This window comes from Hippoglossus hippoglossus, chromosome 4 (assembly GCF_009819705.1).
Source record: "Hippoglossus hippoglossus isolate fHipHip1 chromosome 4, fHipHip1.pri, whole genome shotgun sequence".
Taxonomy (NCBI): Eukaryota; Metazoa; Chordata; class Actinopteri; order Pleuronectiformes; family Pleuronectidae; genus Hippoglossus; species Hippoglossus hippoglossus.
In genome coordinates, this window is record NC_047154.1 from 14566848 (window position 1) to 14593559 (window position 26712).

General features: G+C 42.6%; 1 protein-coding gene across 1 annotated transcript in view; it reads left to right on the top strand.

Moving 5' to 3' along the window:
• The window catches only part of insrb (insulin receptor b), a 72798-nt gene extending 57110 nt beyond the window's left edge, over positions 1-15688 (top strand). Inside the window, 22 exon segments of the mRNA XM_034583971.1 lie at positions 3924-4063; positions 4369-4513; positions 4606-4820; positions 5212-5338; positions 5834-6084; positions 6504-6671; positions 6790-6988; positions 8665-8683; positions 8686-8808; positions 9290-9443; positions 10160-10308; positions 11545-11701; positions 12486-12582; positions 12809-12876; positions 13050-13279; positions 13781-13889; positions 13988-14152; positions 14304-14433; positions 14528-14662; positions 15199-15233; positions 15236-15517; positions 15520-15688. Of these exon segments, the coding sequence (XP_034439862.1) occupies positions 3924-4063; positions 4369-4513; positions 4606-4820; positions 5212-5338; positions 5834-6084; positions 6504-6671; positions 6790-6988; positions 8665-8683; positions 8686-8808; positions 9290-9443; positions 10160-10308; positions 11545-11701; positions 12486-12582; positions 12809-12876; positions 13050-13279; positions 13781-13889; positions 13988-14152; positions 14304-14433; positions 14528-14662; positions 15199-15233; positions 15236-15517; positions 15520-15551 (3130 nt within the window). The 3' untranslated portion in view covers positions 15552-15688.
• Positions 15689-26712: the final 11024 nt, after the last annotated feature.

Sequence of the window (26712 nt, forward strand, 5' to 3'; positions counted from 1 at the left end):
ACGACAGGCTCTGCCAGGTTAGTTATATAATTTAAGACACATCATCACATGCCAAGTCACATACCGAGGAGAAATGTTATGCACTTATGCTATAAGGGAAGTCTTTACGTTTGTTTCAGATAAAGATGTGAAAGAATTTCGAGCAGGAAGAGAGATGAAGCACGAGTGAAGAAGAAGCAGAGTGAAGTGTATTTCTGAGTGGGTTCTAATAAGAGCAGGTTGTGTGCTGGGGATGTCAGCACTGATTGAATCCACAGGTGGTAGGATGATGGATGGTGTTTTTATGTTTCTGGTTTACCTGAATGTGTGTATTTGTGTGTACATATTTTCATTAAATGTTTATGTGCACAGAATGTGTTATTTCCTATAGGTGCAGTCTGAAGGAAGTGTCCACTGTTTCCAGATATAGAGAGATATATGGTTTACACACATGCACATATATATAATTAAACTTCACAGTTATGGCTAACTAGGTATAGTGTGTGTGTGTGTGTGTGTGTGTGTGTGTGTGTGTGTGTGTGTGGGGGGGGGGGGGTGTGTGTGTGCAGAGATTGACTTTCCCTTGCTTGCTGCCAGCCTGCAGGGATTATCAGGTGCTTAGACAGAAAAGAACATTGCTTTAAGTCTCAGTCATACGCCCTCAGGTATAAGACAGAATGGCATCCTTTTTATGTTTTTGTGTTTTTTGTCTGTGTGTCGATGTGTGTGTGTCGATGTGTGTGTGCCTCACATTATGTGATAAACAAGACTTCTCTTTTCCATTGGGATTCAGTTGCAGTCACAACATCAGGGCCTGTTTGTGTGTGTGTGTCTGTGTCTATTTGTGTGTGTTTTACTGCTATGCTTTACTTGTACAAAGAACAAGCGTCATCACAGTGGCTGAGCCAGGCAGAAGCTACACTCAGACACACAAACACCCAGATAGTCAGGCCGACGACAGACAGATCATATGAATGCGTACACGTAGCGCACGCACGCACGCGCACACACACATTTGGAAAATGGAGACTCTTTGCATCATGGTTTTTATTTGACACCAATAAACTGATAGATCATAACATGTTATCTCTTTGGCCTCCTATCATATTATGCAAATATAATTATATGTTTTGTCAGTCTGGCTATGTAGAATTTGAAGTTATTATATATAATACAAACAAACAGCTAAAACCTAATGAACCAGGTGTCACTTTAAGGTTAAACTGTCTCATGATTCTGACACAGGAACTGTCAGGTGAACGATATGAGATATGTTTGATAGTAAGATGCTCTTCATGGTCATTTCTTCACTTCAGACAGTTTGCTGTGCCCTCTTGATATTTGGTCATCACTCACATCTACTGTATGAAGTGTTTTCCTGGAGGCTGTGTGGGACTCAAGCGGCAGCTGCTGCCTCAGTTCTAGATGGTTCTAGCAGACCCTGGAGCCCGAGTCACAGAGTTCAGCCGGACAGAAAAACACTGTCCCTTTAAGAGCCGCCGCTGGACCCAGCCTGTCTGCCTGTGTGTCTGTGTTTTTCAGTACAACGGCCCAAAACATTCTCTCTTTCTACACTGCAACTAGAGCGTTACTTTTGAGAAGCTGAATATACAATTTTCCATGTGGAAGAGAAGAGAGAGGGAGACACAAAATATTCTAGAAATAGTTTCTCCTCTTCCTTCACTGTTGTTTCGGATCATTCGGATCATTCCAGTCCGTTTCCACTCGCTCAGAAGTCATCCAGGGGAAACACTGGTTTAGCCACTGATTGATGTAAATTATTAAGAGCTGGATAAGATGGAAACTAGGAGAAGCCAGGTGTGCAATGGGTCATTTGGCCCTCGCAGGGTGGACAGGAAATGCCAGACGAGGACCAAAACAGCACCCCTGGGAGTCAGTGTCGCATTTCACTGTGTTGAATTGCGTCTATAGCACAGCCTGGGAGTTTGGAGGGAAAGAAGGGGCTCGATATGGATAAGAATGTATGTACGTGTGAGTATGTGTGTGCTCCCTGGAGAGGAGGATTATAATAAGAGTTGCATAAACATAGAATTAAAACAGGGTCAGCTCACAAATGGCAGTTCGCGCAGAGCTTGCAAGGACCCCGCAGTGAACAACAGCATCCTTTGTTAGCTGCTCCCTGGACACAGGAGCTGCTTTATGAAGGTGCCTGTTAAAGCTGCTCTTTGATGTCACTGTCACCTTTCGCTTTGAAACTCTGATCAGCTTTAAAATCTATTAAATCGCCCAGCGTCACGCCTGCTCTCTTCTGATTTATAGATCGCATTTTCAAGAAAAAGGAAAACGTTTACTTTCTTATTCCTGTTACATCAGTGTTCTGAATAAACGCTGATGGGCGGGGAATGCAGTCATTTATTGGTGTTGGTGGCTATATGTGGAGGTCACCCACCAAACAAAATAAAGCATTTTCTAGTTTACGTGTGAGGCAGCTCTTTGTGGTTGGAGATGTCAAAGCTGGAAGTGGAATTAAAGAAGAGGATGATGTTCTTTTCAAGAGGGCTTAAAAAAAAAAAAAAAAAAAAAGAATAAATAGCGCTCATTTGTGAATGAAGCGCCCGGGTCCCTTTTCTCTGTGTGGCGTGTTCCCGGCTGCTCGCTAGACAAGGCCTGCCTTTTGAGAATGAATTTCCTGAACGGCAGTGCTTTCAAGGCCTCATTGCCCCGCGTGTGCGAGTGCGATTACGTGCATAAGCACATGTTTGCAGGGAGAGGATGCAACTCATGGAGCTGAGTGAGGGAGGGAGAGAGGAACAGAGGAAGCCTGTTGGGAACTGCAGCTGGTGTTTCAGTCCTGTTGTTTTTGTTGTCTGTGATTGTGCATTCGTGCGTGCGTGTGCGTTGCATGTGCCACAGGAGTAATTGAGGCAAAGGAGGAGAAAGCGAAGCTCTCTCCCTCTAACGCTCGGTACTAAAAAATGAAGGAGGGTGAAATGTGGATGAGAGATTGCGTAATCTAATTGTGGTCCTAAAAGCCTATGTATTCATTATGAGACTTATCAAATTAATTGAGAGAATTATAGAGATTCACCTCAGATTACATCTCAGCTCATTCATTGAATTTCGGTGCAGTGTTGTGATGATTGTCACTTATTTAAGACAAGTGATGGATTCGATCAGTGTGGGAACCACTTTAATACTAATTCAGATTTCTAAGCATTTTTTTTTACTGCAAAAGTTTAGTTCTAGCTCAAAGTTTATTCGTCTCTAAATCACTTTGGTCATTAGAAAATCTTGAGTTAGTATTTTGTGATGTGCTTGAGTGAGCACGTTTTTTTTACATTTTCTTAATGTTGAGAGCAAAGAACGGAGCTAAAAATTTGAAATGAAGTAACGTCAACATTAAACACGTTGTAAACTTAAATATTTGTTCAGAAATCTGTTGGTCTGCATTTGAAAAATCTGTATATATTCCATTGCGCAGACGAAATGTGTATCAGTTAAAATTCCTATGAACAGATCCGCCCTTGTTTGAATACGTCGTTCCAACCCACGCCACGACTGTACGTCACTGAGCATTCCTGCCTCATGCCATTCAATCCTGCTCCATTCCATTTCTCATATCTGCACACACAAACATTCATTGTATTATTTGTTTTGTTTTGTTTTCCTCTTTCATAAACTAGGTTGTTGTTTTGTTCCACCGACGGCATTACTCTTGAAATATGTCAACGATGTTTCCTAGCGCCTTGACTCCTGACACTTTACTCATCACGTTACAAATGATTGTGAAATTGGTCGTTAGCTCACATGGAGAGTGCAGCTTTACTTGTTGTGCAACATATTCTCATTTTGATACACTGCACATCATTTCCACACTTTCCCGTATTGATCAACATCAATAAGGTTCAGCGCATGAAAGTTAATTGATGCTGATGTTGTATTTATGGTTCTAATCTGTGTGCGCTTCTCTTGTGTGTTTACAGGTTGACCTGTTCACCTTGTGCAGGCCTGTGTCCTAAACTGTGTGTGGGAAATAAGACGATTGATTCGGTAAACTCAGCCCAGGCTTTGCGAGGCTGCACTGTTCTCCACGGCAACATGATCATCAAGATTCGAGGAGGGAGTGAGTACTGCTACACCTCACTGTCTGACGGGCTCGTGGAGAGGCTCTGGCTTTCTCACTGTCTCCATCTCCTCCTTCCTCCATCCCAAGTGTTTCTAAGTCCATGTCTGTCCCTTTATTAGGACATTTAGTTTGCCTTTCTTATTTCTTACCATTTGCTGTCTGTATGACCAACGGCTTTCTTTTCATTGTCTTAATATGTTCTGTTTTTTTTCTTGCTCTTTGACCTCTGAGATTAATTTTATGCTATGAAATGTGCTTTATAAATAAAGTTTATAATTATTATTCCTATCATCCCCTTGCAGATAACATAGCTGCTGAGTTGGAGGCTAGTCTGGGCCAGCTTGAGGAGATCACAGGCTACCTGACTGTTCGCCGAGCGTACGCACTGGTCTCCCTCTCCTTTCTACGCAAACTACGTATCATCCGGGGGGAGCATCTCGAGACAGAGTAAGTCCTCTCCTCCTCTCTTCCTCTCCTGTCCTCTCCTCTCCTAAGTTGTATTTAACTTCTTTATCTGTCTTGTCCTCTGCCTCTCCTAGTATTTATGCCTTCTATGCGCTGGACAACCAGAACCTGCGAGAATTGTGGGATTGGTCCAAGCACAACCTGACCATCCCGCGTGGTCGTATGTTCTTCCACTACAACTCCAAACTCTGCATGTCTGAAATCAGAAAAATGGAGGAGGTAACGGGAACCAAGGATCGCAACCAAAAGAATGACATCGCTGTACGCAACAATGGGGACCAAGCCTCCTGTAAGATATTCAAAATGTCTGACTTATCTTTATGAGCTTTGATGACGACTGTATTTATTTTAAAATGTTTTAGTTGCAGATCTTAGTGTAGAATTTTGCTGTAAATCTTTTTTATTTTTGAGCGTTTTAGTTACTAAATATATATTTACACATATAAGATAAATATTGGCAGACAGAAAAAAACCCTTAAAGCTCATGAGGACATCCTTACTCTATGTGATGAGCTTTTAGCCTCAGATTTATGTTTTGACACATGATTTTATAAATGAAAAAGCAGCAATCATGTTTTAATCTTTAATCCTTATTCTGTGATATCCTCGACCTCAAAAGCATTGATGTGTTTGATGTTCTGCTGTTCAATATCCAAATGCATATGCTTTTTAACCCTTAGGTGAGACTAAGCTGCTGAAATTCACTCTGATCAAGACTACATCAAATATGATTATGCTGAAGTGGGAGCCCTTTTGGCCGTTAGATTTCAGAGACCTGCTGGGATTTATGGTTCTCTACAAAGAGGCGTAAGTATCAGACAAAAAAGAAGGGATTTGTTTTTGATATCATGAAATAAAGTATTACCAAAGTTATATTAGCAGTTAGTCATATTGGGCAACTGCTTTGCTTGAATGACTGGCCTTGTTTCCTGTCACTGCCGCCTTTGATACTGTTAATAATGATATTTTGATGAAAAGACTGAAAGATTAAGTTGGTTTGGAGCAGGTCCTCTTCTCATTGGCTTTAAATCTGATGCAAATATTTTCCCTGAGGTTTCACAAGGATCTGTTGTAGGACATTTGCTTTTTTTATTCGATACATATGCTGTGATACAGAGGACTCACTGCTTTATTGTGATGTTCTTGATAATATTAACTGCTGGATATCAAGATGATTCACAGAAAAGTAACAAAAACCGAGAAAGGAAATTGATTGAATCGTAGAATAACAGTAACTTTGAGAGTCTTATCAGGAACTATACTACAACTGTCTTCTGACCATTTTCTTTCCATCTGCTCCAGGCCTTATAGGAATGTGACAGAGTTTGATGGCCAGGACGCGTGTGGCTCTAACAGCTGGGCAATTGCCGATGTTGATACTCCATCCCGTTCCACTGATGGCAAGAAGGGGGAGGATCCGGGGCACCTAATCCGACCAGTGAAGCCCTGGACCCAGTACGCCATAATGGTTAAAACTCAACTGTCTGCATCTGATGAGCATCAAGTTCATGGAGCCAAGAGCGAGATCATTTACGTCCGCACCAATGCCTCCAGTGAGTTAATCCAAGCTATAAAAAACACACTTCTCTGGAGTTCCTTTTTTTTTTTTTGTGAGAATTTGTACTTTTTATTTCGGACATTGGATTCAATAGAAACTGTTTAGCTGACAGTTGAGAGTGTCAGACTTTAAAAATAGATGTTAAAGAAATTCTACACAGACTCCCAATATTTTGGACTTTTGACTTTCTTGGCTTAAGGGTACCCTGTGGAGTTTATTCTGTAAACAAGCCCAAGTTTCTTTCTTCTTTTTTTTTTGGTGCCCTTTGCTTTACCAGTCACAGGACAGGTTTCATTCATGTGATCGAGTGGGATCTCCTTTCTCATTTTGGTTAAAGTATCTCTGAATGAGGCCTCAAGTCATAAAGTACCAATGCTGTCCTGACTGTTGTCTCTCTTCCTCTGTCCTTCCCAGAGCCCTCAGTGCCTCTCGACCCCATCTCCTCCTCCAACTCCTCCTCTCAGATCATCCTGAAGTGGAAGCCGCCAACAAGTCCCAACGGCAACATCACCCACTACCGCATCATCTGTCGCAAGCAGTCTGAGGACAGTGACCTCTACAAGTTCGACTACTGCCTACAAGGTTAGTATCCGCTGATTGCCGCTCCTGAGTTTGTCCAGACTGTTTGAAAACAAGTTAGCTGCTGCTCACGTCACATTATTACTCTGACTGTCCCCTCTCACCTGTTTCTTCTACTCAGGGATGAAGCTGCCGTCTCGCACCCCGACCCACCTGGACAGTGAGGATGAGCAGAAGTGGAACCACACAGATGAACCCACCTCAGGGGGAAGGTGCTGCGCCTGCCCCAAGACGGACCACCAGCTAAAGAAGGAGCAGGAGGAGATCGAGTACCGCAAGACTTTCGAGAATTACCTGCACAACGAAGTCTTCGAGAGCAGGTACACATCTCTGATTGTATTTAAATGTTGATTCTCATGCTGATCAGGAAAGTAATACAATTGGCACACTTGCATGGTCACACATGCCAATGCTTTCCGTTGCCCTTTAGCTGTAAGTCATTTTTATTTATTATTCTCTTGTTGACTTTAGGGGGAAGTCAATAAGCAATTCAGAGGTTAAATCATGTTTCCAGCAATATCAGAATGTTTTTAGCTCTTTTATTTCAAATAACTTTTACCGACATGCCACAGAGATACTTATGACACCTAGTGCATTAAAGATGCATTTTCATACAGACTCATACATTAATGAACATGTACTTGTTTATTTTCAATGCTCAGTGCATTTAAAGTTACAGTGGCACCTAGAAGAGCTCCCTGTGTTGTTAGTTTGTGTTTGTGGCCACACAGCAACAACACTGGAGCTCCTCTGTCCAGCCAGAGTACATCACTCCCACATGATGTGTGTCTCAGTGCGACTCTGTGCCAACCTTGTCTTTTCCATCCATGTGTGTGGTCCAGGTGTTATTCATGTTGTAGGGGCCTGTATCACATTATCGAGACTTGTCTTCCTCATGGAGACAAAAGGGAAATAACCATGATGTAAAACTTTAGATTTTAAGGTTCAGCAGGTTGTAGATATGAATGTGTTTAGAATAAGTCACCAAGAAGTTAATGTTATTCGTGGTAAGGCCTCTGAAGTCACAGAGACACGACTGTGTGTGTGTGTGTGTGTGTGTGTGCGTGTGCGTGTGTGCGCGCAGTTTATGTAGACACTTGTTTTTGTACTGGGCACCACAGTGGGGGGCTTAGGGTGGGAGGTGCTGATTGTCTGGGCCCCGGTGCCCCTACCCTGACACACACACAAACACCCACAGTCTCTCCCGCCGCTTCCCTAGGGGAGTGATTACTGTGCCCATTATTATTCATGCCAGTCAGGGATGCAGTCATGCAGACTGCCATTTGGACACACACAAACCTCCAAACTCACACACACACCTCCGCTGCATTTTGAACCCATGCCACTGAATCAGCCATGGTAAAGTACATGAAAAATAAAATAAGAAACTCTGTGTGCTTTGTTTTTCCAACATAAAAAGAGATGCAGGACATTTAGTATTTTTCTCCAACCTGAGCGAGTATTGGTTCAACATTAACTCAGTCGTACACTTCCCTGTCGAGTGAGGGAGACGCCTCCATTACAGCAGCTCTGGGGTAAAGTGCAGTGCTCAAGGAGACTTAATGGTGATTCTTTAAGGATTCTACTTGATGTTACACTGCTGGAGTTCTGGGTCTTACCTTTGCTGCGTTCATGGCCTTTGTGGTCGACTAACACTGAGTGGACTTTGTGGACAGTTGACTTTGCTCATCGGCACCACTGAGTGGTGAGGGTCGGTAGTTCTTCCAGCCAGTAGTAGATGGTATTTGTGGATAAATGTCATGTAATCAAACTTGCCCCACACAAGGTTATTGTGAGCAGAGGTCCCCTCTGGTCTCCCCCACACTACTGCTTCAGTTTAATTTACACAAAATGCTTCTGACTTAATGTTGACTTGCCTGAGACTAATGTAGAAACTTCAGAAAAAGTTTTTACTGACACTTCAAGAATTATTTTCTCCAGTTTGTGTTTTGCCTGAACTTTGTTCACTGATTTTCTTGTTGCTCTGTTGCTTCAGACCGTCTCGCCGTCCGACGGCTCAGTGGGAGTTGCAAACGCCACCCTCCTCCCTCACTTCCTTACCACAGCTCCCAGTTTTCCATTTGGCTCCACAACAGCCAGCCCTGATGACGACGACGACAAGGGCGATGAGGGATCCAAGGTCTCAAAGACGTTACATTTTTTTATATCATATTAGTATTTTTCTGCATATCCTTTATGTGTAGATGTATTTATCGTTGATTTTTCTTTCCTTATTTTGGGTTGATAGAAGCTCATAAAAAATATCAATCCTCTTTACAAGTCATTTGAAAAAACATACTCGAAAATCTGTAAATCCTTTTAACTTTTGCTAAATTTGTCAATCTTTTTATTTCTATTCTGTATTTTTTGTAAATCACAAAAACATACATTTTTGTATCCGATTATATCATTATCCGGAAAAATGCAAAGAAGAGCACATAAATATGTTTGCCTCAGAATGACACAGGTAGATGCTGTATTCTATGAAACACAGTTTATACTGAGCTTAAACAAAAAATAATTTCTTCTTTGGCATCAACTGCAGTGTGAGGGAATTTGTCTTGTGCCCATAAATCCTTGATGCCACTAGAGTGATAAGATTTCTCATCTTTTCTGCTCAGGTGGAGCTGAAGGTGTTGTCGAAGGAGTCAACAGTCATTTCCAACCTGCAGCACTTCACCAGTTACAAGATAGAGATCATGGCCTGCAACCACATGACGGACATCAAACGCTGCAGCATGGCTACTTATGTCAGTGCCCGAACAATGCCTGAGGGTAAGAACACATGCAAACCTCACACACACACACACACACACACACACACACACACCACACACACACACACACACACACACAGTTTTAGGTAGCCAACAGTAGATGCTTCGCTACAGTAAGTACGAAAAACAAGTCCTGATATGAATCCTACCTTCATGAAGGTTATAGAGTTCAGTTTTTGTTGAAACCATTACAGATCAATGTATGGGTCATTTTGAAGCTTTGTTTTTTGTGGTGTACTACATTAGAAATGTTGGCCACCCTATTTATAATCAGTCCTGGTAGGCTATATCGCAGAAAAATACTAATGAGAACTCAGATTAACACTAGAATGGCACTCAGCAGAGTTTATACCTCTGCCAAGGCTCAACAGTGTCCTTATAAAACCACATTTGAATTCACTAGATACTGACCTGGCTCCACACCCAAAATGAATGGGTTCTTCCGTGATTCATACCTTTCACCAAGTTTCGTCCTAATCCATCCAGTAGTTTTTGCATGATCCTGCTAACAAACAAACAAATGCTGATAAAAACTTAACCTCCTTGGCGTAGGGTAAAAGAAAACGCACGCAGTTCACACAAGTTCCAAAAAAGCAGTGAATATTTCTTTCTAGAGGCAGAAGTTGCAAGTGGCCACACTAAGAACTCTGTGGTAACACTTTGCTTTATACTGTACATATGTCACATGTTTCTCTTCATGTCTGGTTCCTGCAGAGAAAGCGGATGACATCCCAGGCCTCGTCACCCATGAGATAGTGACGGCTGAGCCTCCCTATGTTTTGATAAAATGGAACAAACCCCGATCCCCCAACGGCCTCATCATCCTGTACGAGGTGTTCTACAGGAAAGTTGGAGACTCAGAGGTCAGTATGAAACCATTGCCCAAGTATTAGAGTGTTGGGATGCAAGAAAAAAAGTGAGTGGAAGGAAGGAAGGGTCGTGGATCTTTTTTATGCAATGCAGGAGGCAGGGATGAGGGGGGGAATGAGGCAAGTGTACTCTGCAGGAAGAAGAAATATGGGGTTCAAAGGCGTGCATGAAATCATAGATGAAGGTAAGAAGAGGTGCAGAGAGAGGGAGTGATCTGGGTGAACTCTGGGGAGTAGATGCAGGTAGGAAAGGAGGGGTTTGCTGTATCTTCTCAAATTCTGTCTGTTCCTTATATAGAGAGAGGAACAAAGAAAATATTTGTTGACAAACTCCCAGTCCCACCACAGTGCGTGTTAACGTTTTCTGCTGTGTGTATTTGCATATTATTATTTCTGTGTTTGTGCAAATAAGTGCTTGTCTGTGACACTGGGTGTGTGTCTGAGTGTGCACGCGTGTGTGTGTGCGTGTTGTTGTTGTTTACTTGCTGTAAATGTGTGAATTCATCTCTCATTGCTATTCATTGCTGCACTGCCTGACCCTAGGAGCCAGTAGCAGGTCTGTTGCCATAGTGACAGAGGCAGGAAGGAAGACTAGAATGCAGTGGCAGGGATGGACTGATCTCAGACATCTCCAGTGCACTGAGCTGCACTGAAAACACACCACTCACTAACACACCCTGCAGTGGAAACAAACTGATCTGGATGTTCATGTCAGAGGGTCACATTCATTATTTAGTTTATTGCTCAGTGGAGGAACAGAGCAACACTAAACACACACAAATAATCATGGAACATTTTTGCATGTTCTCTAACCAATCAGTTTTGCGGGGTTTCTTGCATATTCTACAATGTGAGGCAGTCACTATAAAATTCAGTGATGTGATACAATATAAATATGATACTGTTCATGAAATGTATATTCTGCATTCCTAGGGCGTTGACTTAGGACATTAAATCTCACTTTACCATTAATTGACCAGAAGTTGCATAGAATGGAAATATGTAAAGAAAGATCTAGTAAATGATCTAAAAACCAGCTCCAGTGACATCGATTGAATTACTTTATTTCAACATGAAAAGATTGTGAATCTCCTTCAAACTTTGTTCAGTTTAAATGCTGTGTCTTTGAACACTTTGGCTGTTTTGTCTTGCACCTCTTGGTCTCTGGTGTAAATTTGACTTCTGGTTTTCTGAATCTTCTTACTGAAGTTATTTTTTTTCTTCTTCCAGGTTCACACAGCTTGTGTCTCACGGCCGGCCTACCTCAAGTCATCTGGCACGAAGCTCTCGCTTGTGCAGCCTGGAAACTACAGCGTGAGGGTCCGCGCCACCTCCCTGGCAGGAAATGGTTCTTTTACAGAAACCACTTACTTCTTCATGCCCAATCGTAAGTCCGACTAAACTCAAAAGGCATACATTACTCACATGCATCTGCAAGTTCATAAACTTTCAATTGACTCAATGCTGGTTACAACAGGTGAGGTCCTTCAAGACATTTTCTTTAAAACATTAAATGTATGTTTTGGGTAGAAAACATAAAGTAAATAAAAGCTATTTAATAACCAAATATTTTTTATGCTCAGACTACAAAATGTTTGTGTCCGTTTAGATGGTCACCGTGGGAGGTTAGGCAGTTATAGAGACATAAATGCTATATAGTGATAGACTACATGTTACTTCCTGACAAATCACTGTTTGCCATCTTTTTGTGTGTGACGTTCCGTGTGCGACTGTCTATCAGGGACAAGAATGTAAACAAACACGGTGTCTGAAGCTGGGTGTATGATACTGGCTCTTTTGCGAACGTAAAAGCCTGAAAAGCTTTCCTCTGTTTCACAATTCCACATTTGATTGAACTTGCACCGTACAACCACAACATCATTCCTCTTTCACTTTGCCATGTTTACATTTGGATGTGGCGTCATCTCATTGCTATTAGCTGTTTTATTGGTCAAACCCATCCATGTTAGGACATTGTGAGGCATCCCAGATCTGTAGTTGGTTGTTGTCCATTATGAAACTGCACGTGATGAAACAATCAATGATTGAATCTGAACTCCCAGTCCCCCTCTGTCTTCAGGTTACAGCTGACATCTTGTAGTCTGACCCCGCATGATTATTCTTTATTCACACACAGTGACCTGACTGCTGACTTCTGTGTTTTATTGCAGCGGATCCAGGTTTAATTTGGATTGTGATCGGTCCAGTCATCTGCTTTATCCTGCTGCTATTTGTGGGTGCTGGAGCCTTCTGGATAATCAAGAAGAGGTGAGATGGAGCTTATTTTGTTTAACAACCAATGGTGGGATTTGAATTTTGAGTGTTTAAATACTTTGACCCAGTAGCTATCAGGGCATATAAACTGTTACAGGACATATAAAAAGACTATTTTGACAAGTCTGTGTGAAGCAAGAAGGTCAGAATTTGCAGGAGAAAGTTCACGTGTTATGACAGTTTTCAGCGTCTCACGTGTTCTGTGGTTGTTGTGTTACAGACAAACAGAAGGGCCGACAGGACCTCTTATCGCCTCCTCAAACCCTGAGTACATCAGCGCTAATGATGGTAAGAAGGGCATCATTAAAGATTAAGAAGTACAACACTTGGAGCTTTCTCTGAATATCTTCAGATAATAACCATCATTGTAACTGTATTTATAAATATAGATATTGCCCCAGGATCATCTGGGAAAGCTCCACTTAATCAAAATGGTAATTTGTAGTCTGTTTTGTGTGTAGTGTATGTTCCTGATGAGTGGGAGGTGCTCCGCGAGAAGATCACGGTGCTCAGAGAGCTCGGTCAGGGCTCCTTCGGCATGGTGTACGAGGGTATCGCCAAGGACATCATTAAAGGAGACCCGGATACACGCGTGGCCGTCAAGACGGTCAACGAATCAGCCAGCCTGCGGGAGAGGATCGAGTTCCTCAACGAAGCCTCCGTCATGAAGGCCTTCAGTTGTCACCATGTGGTACGACATACTTTCCTCTGACAGTCCAATCACAGAAGCAGTGATAAATACTACTATACTTATAAAATGCTCCCGAGGACGGAGATCGCTTTAGCTTTCAGACAAAAGCGTATATCGTATATTTCATAAGATTTTTCTCTTGGATGAGAGAATTTACATTATGGCTTTAAGTTGTCACAGTGTGGTCCTGTCTGCTCCTTTTTAACAGCAGAACTGTTTCTTTTGAAGGTGAAGTAATTTAGGATGGCATACACTGAAGTGAAATATTGATACTGATGGATTTTAAATATACCCCAGGGATCATGAGGTTGAATTAAGCTTTCAACTTCAATGTGAAGGTGTTAACATCGTCATCTGCTGATGAACAGTGTGGTGTGAGTTGTCGTTCTTTAGTATTGTACAGGGTTTAAGTGGCCAACACTTGGAAGATTTTAACATAAATTTGTTGTTTTTACTGTTCATAATTTGCACGTGTATAAGCACTTGTTTGTCTCTGTGTAGGTGCGTCTGTTGGGTGTGGTGTCCAAAGCTCAGCCCACCCTGGTCGTGATGGAGCTGATGACCCACGGGGACCTGAAGAGCTACCTGCGGAATCTCAGGCCCCGCTCAGAGTAAGTAGTAGAAATGGTTTACAGCCAAAGGCAGCTCAGTTCTGATATGTCCACCCATCACTGACAGACTGAATGAATGTATTCTTGTTTGTTTTGTAGAACAATCCTACGGGCCGCTCACCTCCCACGCTGAAGGAGATGATCCAGATGGCTGCAGAGATTGCAGATGGCATGGCCTACCTCAACGCCAAGAAGTACGTCCACAGAGACCTGGCAGCCAGGAACTGCATGGTAGCAGAGGACTACACTGTCAAGATCGGAGGTACGGTTGCCCGTGTTTGTTTTCCTCGTTGTTTGTTCTGTATATGGTGAAGTTGATTCAAAGTTGTCACAGAGTGAAACTATCAATGGGGAGATGTTTGTGTGTGTGCGCTCACAGTGAAGTTGTATTGAGCTGTCATTCTCTATCATAGACTTTGGAATGACGCGAGACATCTATGAGACTGACTACTACCGTAAAGGAGGGAAGGGTCTACTTCCTGTCAGGTGGATGGCTCCTGAATCGCTGAAGGACGGAGTCTTCACTGCCCACTCTGACTGCTGGTGAGACATGACTTTAGCAGCAGTTGTGTGGTCTTTTCAATCCTGATACATGGTGCATTTGATCACATTGGTCTGTGCGTTTGTGTGTCTGCAGGTCATTTGGCGTTGTGCTGTGGGAGATCAGTACGTTAGCAGAGCAGCCTTACCAGGGTTTGTCCAACGAACAGGTTCTAAAGTTCGTCATGGACGGAGGATACTTAGACAGGCCGGATAACTGCCCTGAGAGAATGTGAGTAAATATAGACACTACCCTTCAACATAAGGTTATCTGCACAGTATGACACTGTGTCTTGGCCAGAAAGATTTAAACGTTTTAGAATTACATTAATTATGATTATACCACACTTGTAAAGCTGTTTAGCATTGCAACATTGACACAGGAAGAATTTTGATCATTACAAATGTTTTAGGGTTGTTTTCAGGCCAATTGAGACTTTGAGAGAATTGAATTTGATGAAATACATCTTAAACCATATTTCCAAAATATATATTCATATTATATTAAAATAGTCCACCTACAAGTGCATGGACAAATACTACAGTGTCTTCATCTGAGGTGAATGTTAGATGGTTTTACTGTCACTGTTTGACTACCTTCTTTACACCTTTTATGGAAAATTTAAATCCGGGAATATTTTTTGCTCTTTTATTTCCACGTTTCATTATTGTCCACCACCTTCCACATGGTTATTTCTCCTGATTTCGGTTTAAATATTTGTTTCCTTTTAAAAACCCTCTTTCTTAATATCCGATCCCCCCTCCCAGGCACAGCCTCATGCAGATGAGCTGGCAGTACAACCCCAAATGCGGCCGATGTTCCACGAGATCATCGAGATGCTGCGGGAGGACCTGCATCCCTCTTTCCATGAGGTCTCCTTCTTCTACAGCGAGGAGAACAAAGTCCCAGAGACAGAGGATTTTGATCTGGACCTGGAAAACATGGAGAGCATCCCCCTGGACCCATCGTCGTACTCTCAGAGAGAAGAGAGCTTAGGCAGGGACAGCGGGCCCTCGGTGGCCCTCAGGGGGAACTATGAGGAGCATGTCCCCTACACACACATGAACGGTGGCAAGAAAAACGGACGAATCTATCGTTGCCCAGATCCAGCCCTTCCTAACATTTCCTGTCCCCTAAACAAACTTGTTGAATCTTCCCTGCTCCTTTCCTTCTTTCTGTTCCAGTCCATTTTTTTTCTGTATCCTTCACGTTCTTCTCATCATTTTCTAATGATTCTTATTCTTGGAGAAGCCCTTCAAAAAACGACACAGATCTCAGGACTTTTTATTTTCTTCCTCATGGCTGCCAAACACAGGCAAGCAAGGGATGCAAACAGAGTGCAACACTTCCTCCACAACACATCGGGCTGTCGATTGCCAGATTACTTATCTATTGTTTTTCACTATTGCCACGTTTCCAGGACTCATCGTGATGGAAACATATAGAAAAAAAACTGTGAACTCTACGAACCTTAGACAACCAAGATGGCTGCTTACGCTCAACCTCCTCAAGACTTGTCCCTACTTTACCCTCTTCCACCAACTCTGCATTTCCACTTTTCTGTGCTTTGTCATTTTTCTCCCATTGAAACCTTTTTACTCAGATAGTGGCCTTTTTATATGTGGCCTATAAACAAAGAGAAGTGTCTATCAGCGCTTACACTAATTTTCCTTTTGAACAATGAATCCGTTTGGAACAGTGGGATGACTTGCAAAGACTTGATCCTAGAACAAAACATCGATTCCTAGAATGTTTTCCTTTTTGTTTTTTCTTTTTCATTTTTGGTTCTGCAGAATTCCAATATACACACAGATTCATCGGGTGTTTGGTGAATAGTTTTAATTTATTTACTCTTATCATTATTTTCTCTTCTCTCTCTTTCTTTCTGTGTCCTCACTATATGGCTGAAGGATATTTAAACAGTTAAAGAATTGGACAAAAGAGTTCATCAGACTGACCAATAGCTGCTGCTTTGATATATTTTACTGGGTATATAAATCTATAAATATATATAATATATATATAGTATATATGGATATTGGCATTTCTGCACCAATATTTATATAATAATATATGACAAACTGATGTTTTTGTAAATAGTTCATATTTGTAAGATTATTTTTTTGCTAGTATTTTGTTTTGCCAGGTTTTTTTCCTTTTCTTTTTTCTTTCTTATTTTTGTAGCCCCAGAAATCACACGAACGTACCCATTAGTGCTCTCTGCGTCTTCGGCCTCCAGACCCCCAACCTCCACCTCGAACCTCCACCCCTCTCACATCTCTCCATTGAGATGGGAAAGAGGAACGTCACAAAATATTGTAAACTCACCGCATCCTTTTATTTTTATAAACCTCGCTCCCACCGAGAGCTGTTGATATTCGGAAGCAGCTTCACTACAACAACAGGCGGAAAAAATAACACGAAACAAAGAAAAACAACCGATAAACCAAAAAAGCTTTATGTGAAAGGGGAATGAGGTCTTTGCAGGTTGACCTGCACCTGATGTGTGTTTGGGTCTGTTCTTGCTCTGGTCAGATCACGCTGAAATTAGTTTGGTTATCACAGGTTGATTCTGTCGTTCATGTCATCGTGCTCGTTGTCAGTCTTAACTGTCGGTGAGGTCAGAGATTGGTGTCGAGAGCTTGTCCCGGCTTAGTGATAGTACTCGACTATGTCAGCGTGACGGTGGAGGCTTCTGAGTGGTGTCTTTGCTGCTTGTGGTCAGAGCAGGGTGGGAGTTGACACCTGCTCTCAGCAAAATGCAGGAAAAGTGGATGATCAAGTTGGTTTTCCGGCCCTAAAAGTCCTCAGACGTTTCCTTCCACTCAACATCCTTGGTGTTGGATGGAAGCTTTTATTAAATTCACCCCTCTTATTGTCGCTCTGTTAGATTTGCTCTGCACCACATACCTCCTGCTTCTGAGGCCTCCATGGCTGTTTAAAATCGCTGCTCAAACCAGGCTGGGTGGAAATTTTCCACGTTTTCCACGTGGAGGGCTGAGAGGAGAAACGTGGGAAAGTTCTGAGTGTATTCAGAGTCCGCAGGCAGGTAGTGGAGAGAGGAGGGCAGCGTCTCTGTCTCTCTGTCTTTCAGTGCGTCTGAGAGAGAGGGAGTGTGAGTGATTGTTAATCCTATTATTCTCTCTGCTATCACATGCAGCTCGGCAGTCAGGACACAGTGTGCAGCAGCTATTTCACTCAGGTCTGACATTCCAGGATTTGGTTGGAACTGCTCGTTCCCTCGCTCCCCCCCCCATGTTATGCCCGCCTGCTGGCAAAACTGATATCAACACCGCACCCCATCAGTGCACACATGAAAGACTGCTTTCTTTTATATTCCTTCTTAATAATCAATTGCTAGAGATGCAGTGGAAAACAGATTTAGTTAAAAAGAGAAATGTGTCCCTCCTGCTGGGAATCAAAACATTCCCTTCAAATGTTCCCTCACACAGAGCAACAGTAAAGTCAGTGGTGCTCGGTGCCGACCCCTCGTTTTGTCTCTTTAGGATCGTAAATTTCGTCCGAAGCCCGAAGGCCTCTTCAAACTGTAAACGCTCCTTTCTCACTCTCTAACCACTTCAGTAGATGACAATAGTCAGCAGACGAGTAGAGATGATTTCCTTTTTATTATTTTGTATTCTTGAGGACACAGAACAGTGTGGTTGCCAATCTAGCCGGACAGCATTCAGCACTAATAGTATAGCCAAAGTGTTGGCAGCTTGCTGTCAACAGCGAGAACCCACAGAGTCGGAGTCAGAAGGCGGAGAAGCTGCCTCCACATTTTACCAGTGCCTTCTCAAACCCACAGCCACGTCCAGGCTAGTGTAACACACACAGGCCTCTGTGATCTGCTGTCTATCTTTCTCATGACGACATAAGGCTTAGAAAATAGAGCCGTCTCTTAGATTTGTATCGGTCGGCCTTTGGAAGAGGAATCAAAGTCTTTGGGGCAGTTTTTCCGGTTATGCGGTTGAACGCTGAAGTTCACCGGTGCATCGGCGGTGACACTGTGGAGTGGCCTGAGTCTCGGAGCGCTCGGAGGTGCCTGAGGTTGTGATTATTAATTGATAAGTGATGAATTATTCTGAGAAGTTACAATCTTGGGCTTTTTTACTTTGTAAATAATCTGTGACATAGTTTGGAAAATAAAAGCAAAATTTAAAAAATAGGTAACTAAAAAATCTGATGCCCGTCGGTTGTGTGTACATGACAGAAAAATGGTGGAGGTCAGCTCTGTCACACTTCCACACTTCATACTAATACCTGCTCTGATCTTAACAGTGAACTCTCTGGTTTTACATTTTCCTTTATATACACACTACTCGAAACCCATGTGGAATTAGTACGTAGTGTGGAAGTGGAATGTGGCTCTCGACCCCACCTCGACCTAGGTTGCTTATCTTGTGGTGGTGTTCACACACATATGCAATTTTTAATTAAGATGGTGCCCATATCTTTGAAATACCAGATATTTATTTTATTATGATCATTGTCGATGTATAAGAAGAAACACAGTTAGCTTTTTAGTCGAGCATTTTTAACGTGTTTGCGCGTGGAGCGATGTAAAGCCCTAGTTTGTTATTGTACAGGAGGAGCAGCTGGTGGTGAGCAGCAGGAGTACTGGTTAGTTAGTTAGTTAGTTAGTTAGTAAGTAATTGTTGTCTTTGTGTTTGGCCAGAGTCTACCTCAGTGCATATGGATGAATCAGTCTAAAAGGAGCAAATCATCCCCGTCAGTCGCTCAATATCCCGTCATTTCAAATAATATCATGTTTTATCGTACATTACAGACACTGCTGATGAATTAGTTTCCACTGTGGTGTTTATATTTCCTCCGACTCTTTAGTTTTCCCAGTTTCATCTTCCTCTTGTGTCCGGGGGAAAATTCTCTGTGGCTGTGGTTATTGTTGGAAACACTGCCAGTCACATTTTGTCCCTATTTTGTTTTAAATATTAAGATTTATTGTCTTATTTGATATTATTGGAACAAGCCTTTAAGATTTTTTTCTCATATTTTTAACCTCAGCATGTTACATGCGTTAGATCAGACATTACATTGGCTCTATGGGCAGTGTTGAAGAGGCTTCCCCCGGGCGCTGGAAGAAGCTACGTATCTCACATCAATCCTCTCGTCTCTTGTAGTAGCGGCTCTACTTGTTTCTGGGTATGTGACATTAGCATGAGCAAAGAGAAAAGAAGAAAGTCTTGTGACTCAGTGCACCCTGTATCTGTGATCACCTCCATGCAGCCGACACTTAACAGGCTCAGCTCATGCTTTTTTTATTTTTTTAAATCTCATCTTGTCTAAACCTGTTGTTCGGCAGAAAGCCCTACTCTTCCTACTCCTCTTCTTCTTCTTCAGTCTGTCAATCTGTCTCTTTGTGGTCACAACAGTTAGCGTTCCGATTCCCACGTCTCCTCCGGTCATCCTCAATTCATTCATTTGTTGATCTGCTTTTGTTTTGTATGTATATTTTTTCTACTGTGAATATCAAGAGATGACCTTTATTTTCTGTCAATGCCATGGATTGGGTCTGTTGTGGCTGATCAGGACACAGACACCTGGGCTGGTTCAAAGTTTTAAGGAGAAGGAACCACGCGTCCCCTCCTCTCTCTGCAAAGAAGAAAAGATGGACTGGGACAATCCTGTGTGCCATACGAACTATAAACAGACATGAAATCTAGATTGTAACTTTTCGTCTCAGGGAGGCGGCCTGATGCTTTGTGGTTGGAGGATAAAGAGGGTGAGGAGGAGGAGGAAGAGCTACCTACCTACCTTTTATCTACCCTGACTGAAGGGCAAGTTCTCAGCATCCTTGCAAAAAAAAAAAAAAGAGTAAAAATGGAGATGATGAGCCCAACGACAAGTTTTCAACAACAAAAACCCAAACGTCCGTTTTTTTCATGAATACAAATTCTCCCCTTTTGTTCAAAGACGATCAGGAATCCCCTGCTCTCTCTCTGACGTGACGTGGTTTGGACTGCCCTCTAGCGATTGGACGGGAGCGTTGCAGGTCAGGGGTGGCAAAGCAAACAGGGCCCCCGACCGATAGTGCCTTGCTCGGACTAATAGCCTGCCTGACTCCCCCCCCCTCCCACCCAGTCCACAGCCCTCCTCCCCCGCCTCGTGAGCAGAACTGCCACTGACTGGTGTGTCTCCACCAATCACTGCAGAGGATCTTTCCACCTCCAATACACGAATTATGTTTTTAAGCGTCCTGTTTTCTTTAAAGGAAAAAAACAACATTCTAACTGTAATTTGGGATTATTATGTGACTGATGATTTTTTTTTTTTACCAAAAAAAAAAAAAGAAATGTTGAACTTGTGTCTCTACTCTGCTAAGCTCTGGCTTGCTCTGTGCATGGAAAATGAATTATCTATACCAGCGGATAGCTTATTAATTTGATGTTTACTGATTTTCTTTTCTTTTGCTTCTCATCAGTCTGTTTTCATAATGATGCTCCAAAGCACATGCAAAAACCCTTGATTAGCAGCAAGTGACTGCATTCCAACTGGGGGTAGTTTCCCTTTGTGACGCATTCACTTGTTCCAGGACATTTAAAAATGAAATGAACTGATTAATAAGCTCTTAACTGTAAATAGCAGCAGATCACCTTGGCTCCTGAAAAAAACGAAAGCACTTGATCTTAGGGAAGTTTAGGTTTGTTTTGTTGAACTCTGGTGCCCTAAAAAGTGGTTGGACAGAGCATGCTCGTAAAGCAGCGCAGGGTGAGAACAAAGCATTGTATGTATTGTTTTGTTTTAAAGAAAAGAAAAGAAAAAAGTATTACATTTTAGAGATGTTGATTTCTATTTTTTTTAGCCAAAGTAGGGAGGGCAAAAATACAATTACTTTTTCTGACTGTAAACTTTTACTATTGTACATTATGAATTTAACATTGTTATCAATGTGTATATAACTTTTTTTCTAAATTTAAAAAGATAGATTTTGTTTTTGTTGTCGTTTTCGTTTTGTGTTCATGACACAACCCACTACACAGAAACGAGCAGAGTCAAGTCTGTGGTCGTTTTTTTACCAGGAGCAGCACAACTCCAGTCTGAGGGCTTAACCCTGTGTAACAAGACACAAACAGTACGTGGCCTGAGATGTTTTCACAGCGACCCCTGCTCTTAATCCGATGCATGTTCTGAATGTTGGCCCGTCGAAGAGGTCACACATTTGAACCGCCCCTGCCCAGCCACAGTGACACGTCACCCGTAAAGCCTTTTTCTTGTGTCATAAACGCATCGCCTATCGCTGATGTTGTCGTATGGTAATTGTTTCTGACAAGAGATGTGTGTTTAGTTTGCAAATGTGTTTTTATTTTTTTTTTATTGTGAAAAACTGGAAAAGACCACTGCATGTCCTTTTTGAAGAAAAGGAAGCATGAGTGATAAAATCCTGAATAAGCTAAAAACAAAAAAAAAAGGAAAAGTGAGCTCATGGTTCAACGACAACGAATTATAAAGTCGACTGTAGAGCTGGAGCTGGTAAACGAGTAGTTTGACATTGTGGGGGAAAATGCGCTCATTTGCTTTTGAATGCAGAGTTCGATGACAAGATCCGTATCATCTCATGTCTAATGTGCTACACATTAAAGCAACAGCTTGTAGCCACTTAGCTTAGCATAAAGGCAAGAACAAAATCAGGAAACGGCTAAAATCCACCTACCAAAACATCCATCCATTATCTTGATCACTTCTATGAGGGCCGCAGAGGGGCCAGAGCCAATCCCAGCTGATACCGGGCGAGAGGCTCAACAAGAACAGTTGTGTGAAAATGTGACTCTTTAGAAATATTTTTCATTCTTTTTTCATTCAGAATAATCAAACTTAACCATTTTAAAATTTGTGAACTTTTATATTATGTTTATCTGTGGACCGACTTGCTGTTTCTTTATGCCAGGGGCGGGGCCAGGGGGGCACTGCCCCCAGCGGAAATCTGATTGGCCCCTGAAGTGCCCTTTTTTTAACTAGTCTCTAACATTAGATAAGATAACGTGTTAAGAATCTTGTTCAAGTAAACAATTGACCTCAACAAGGAACAATAACAAAAAATATTCAATAATGTTTGGCTTTGCTCAAAGCTATCGATCTAATAGTAAACAAGGACTTCAATGTGCACCTTATTGATTCAATATGAATTGTGTCTGGATGTCGGAGGAATAATTGGCCCCTCTGTATATAAATTGTGGCCCCATTATGGCCCCTGATGTAGAAAAATCCTAGATCCGCCACTGATTGCTGCTAAGCTAAGCTAGCCATCTGCTGGCTGCATCTTCTATTTAGAGGACGAACGTGAGAGTAGCATCACTCTCTGCTTCCTGACCGTAAACAACCATCTTTCCCTGAAAGTCAAACTACTCCGTGGAGGTGGCTGAGTGTAAATCGGCTGTAAATGAATTTAGTACTGTCAGTCAGGAGTGTGCCGATGAGCTCGTCCTGTTTGTGTTATTGATGAGGCCGAGAGACACTGCTGGTCTCAGACAGACGGTGGTGATATTGAGGGTGTTGCTGCAGGTTTGGTGACTGATGGTTAGAAGACAAATCTGAGGAGACGCAGCCTCTTCTTGACTCTTCGTCACCCGTCAGTCCAGTGGTCTGCTCCAGTTTACACACCAGTACCTTCTACTTGTCTCTATCCTGTTCCCTGTGCTGTACGTCGTTTAAATCGGTGGAGTTGTGTCTGTGTTGTCCTCAGTTGAAGTCTTTTTTTTCCACGGCTTTCTTTGTCTCGCTGCTCTTCTTCTTCCTCCTCCTCCTCCTCCTCCTCTGTGTGTCCGTCAAGTCTCTTTCTCTCCTCGGTGCACATAGGTGGTCCTCCCCCAGAATGCTGTGTGTAGTCTTGCAGGATACCTCTTTTATTAGTGTCATTTTTATTGCAGATGAAAAAGCTGATGTATTAATTTTTTGGGATATGTTGTGTATACATTATGTTGAGACATCGGTGCGTATGCAGACAGGTGTATATGTGTGTATGTACAGTCCAAACTCCCCCTGAACCCGCAACAACCCACAGAGATCGCTTCATCCCTCACACTGGATCCAAATGTGCCATTATCTTTATGTATCACATATATCAACATATTCAACACACACACACACACACACATACACACACAGATACACAGAAATACATGCATATTGTACAGGATCAAAAATGTGCCATGACTAAATGAACGCTTGACAATTTATTTTTTCTATGTTTTCAAAGGAGAGTCAAGTAGTGACATGTACAGAAAATGTTGCAATGATATGAAAATAAAAATCTTGCTGTGTGTAAATTATTCAACAATTAACTGTTTATATTAAAATTATGAATAAAATTATTGGAGAAAATGTGTTGTCTCGCACTTTTTTAATTATTAACTGAGGCCGGTAACCAGAAGTGAAGCAAGTCAGCTTTTAACAAATATACTGATTTATTAGCGTAGGACAGATTGTTATGATCTGACTAAAGAGCTAAAGACTGAAATACAGTTACGAGAGCTCAGGAAAAAAAGCTTTTAGGTGGAAAGTATTGTGGGTTTTGATTTACTTTACATTTAGTATTTCCATTTTATGCAAATCTGCTTTGTAATATTGCACCCAACCGCATTTATTTGACAGCTGTAGTTAGTTCCTGTTTATTTTGAAATACATATGCAGCACAAGCACTGTTTATCGCACTATGTCAGAAACCTTTCAAGCTTGTTTCCACACATGATTCACTGTCGTAGCTCAGCCACAGACTCCTGAGTGTTGGCTGCTCGCAGTCACCTTCAGAGTAGTTTGTGGTTCTCCCTCATTTCCTTCTCCCGGTGGTCAGCCTGCTTCTCTTACTTTATATACAACTGTTATAAGTGCACAACTGCAGGGAAAGTGCGAGATAAATAAATAAACCTCTATCTGGTCAGTTTCATCAGAATATATTTTGTATTTAACTTAAAATAAACTGCAAAACCCATGGACAGCAACAATAATGTCCAGTATCATTCAGCTGTGTTTCACGAGACAGCAACACACTTTGTATATGGACTGTAATTAAATAGCACTTTTCCATTCTGATCAGTTTATTTGAGTCACATTCACACACATTCATTCAGGGCCTCTATACGCAGCAGCACGGCTGTCGGGGGCAAAGTAGGGTAGGGTTCAGTGTCTTGCCCGAGGACATCTCAGAACGCAGACTGGAGGATCCAGGAATCGAACACTGACATTCTGGTTATAGTCGACAACCCTCTCTACCTCCCTAGCCACAGCTGCCCACAATATTTCTATCATGTCAGAGAAGAGGATGCAGCTGTCCATTTTGCATATCCTGGCACTGGGAGGCTCTATCTTACAAACTAAAGGCCATTATGGGGTTTTGAACCCACGACCTTAGCGTCATTAGCACCACACTCAAACCATCTGAGTAACCCTCTTGCAAATCTTTTTTTTTTTTCTCTCTCACTGAGAAAAAAAAAGCCTCATCCTCCGTGTGAGCCAATTAGGTGCGATTCTGATAGAAGTTCCGCTCAGACTGAAACCACCAAAAACACGTCTTGTTCCGCTCTGACCATGTTTCTCAGACCCGAGCAGATGAGAGTGAAGCTGCAAAACATGCAGACGATGCAGAGACGAACACAATCCGGCAGCTCAGACTAACCAGAGTCATGAGATAAGACTACACCTCACTGCCTGCTTTCCAGTTGTGTGTGCGTTGCCTTTAGTTTAAGATCTGCTCAGAATATAATGAAGTCCCACTGAGCAGTCAAGACAACCTGAAAGAGTCTGTGAGGTCAAAGGTCAATGACCCTGTTCCCTCATTGTCCACCGACGACTTTGCTGGGAAACTACAGTTGCGTTTCCAGTGTGCATTAGTGCTGAGCCTGTGAGCTGACACTGCGCGCTGGGGTTTCAGAGCGGCACTGACGTGTGAAAGTCAGTCAGCGTCGCCTCGTTCCTTCAGCTGCGCAGTCGGAGAAAAAGAGGAAGCGGGGTTGAGATCCTGTGGCTGACTGCTGCTGCTGCTGCTTCGGCTCTCAGTGTGAGGACGAAGTCGACGTTCTCACACAGCACTGTCAGACCGGAAGAGCTTCAACCATCTCTTCTCCTCTGTGTGGTTTGATTATGATGCTCAGATATAAAGGGTCTTGAATGCAGCCACCTGTTACCTACCATCACAAGTAAGTAGAATCTGAGTTTTTCAGCACACCCTCCACACCGGGGGCCTGTTTCTGTCTTTGCATTTGCTCAAACACCGTGTGAAATGTGAGTCGCTCTCTGCCTTTTGAGATGTTTCCACTCTTCCTGTCTGTGCCAGTGTTTTTCTTCCCCCTGTCTGTGGGAAAGTTAGGAGACTTTTCCACTTGATGTGCAGCGAGCTGAACTTGACAGTCATCCGTGATCACACTGGTGCAAATTAAGGAGCACAATGGTTGCAACAGCTCTCGGCCTCTGTGTGTAGTAGCTGGAGCAGTGAGAGACACGTCCTCTCCTGTGCACGGATCAACCAAATACTTAAAAGACTTCATTTTGCTTTTTGGAGCGTTAACAGAAGAGGCGGTGGTGACTCAGAATAGGAAGAACAATAGCATGTATCATTGCCCTACACTTGCACTGCGTGTACTTCTCTTTTTCGGTTTCCATGTCATCTTTAAAGTGCACACTGACAAGTAAAGATTCTTTCTTCAATCCAAATGCACAGAACTACTACTGTCAAGATCGTTTCTGCCTTAACTTCAAGGTTCAATGTGTCAACAATGAATCTCATCACAATGAGTCATGTAAGAGGCCGATGGCCGCAGGGATAAATGACTTTAAGTCTGTGAGTTCTGCATCCTGGTAGATTGTATCTACGGCCAATATAACAAACTGAATATACAGTGAGTGGCCAGGATCATCGGGGGCCTTCTTATTTATGAAAGTAGAGTTAGTTCAAAAACAGTTGCATGTGTTTTTAGTTGTTGTTCCTGAAGCTGAGGCTTGAAACTGCGTATGAACCACTGTATGTTGACTTGGAGAAACTTTACCAGCATGTCCAAAGAGAACCCCTTCATCTTTAATTCCTCCGTCTCATTCTACCTCTCCTCCCACTCTCACCCTTTTTTTCCCCCCTTTCCTACTCTCTCTCTCTCTCTCTCTCTCTCTTTCTTTCTCTCCACTGGCGTCTTCAGGGAGGTAATCCCCAACCAACAGCAGCTCCCTGACCCCAGCCTTGTACTCTCTCTCTCTCTCTCTTTCTCCACTCTCCACTCTCCTCCCTCCCTCCATCCCACCCCCCACCCTCGTCACCCAGCCTTCCTCTCGCTCGGTGC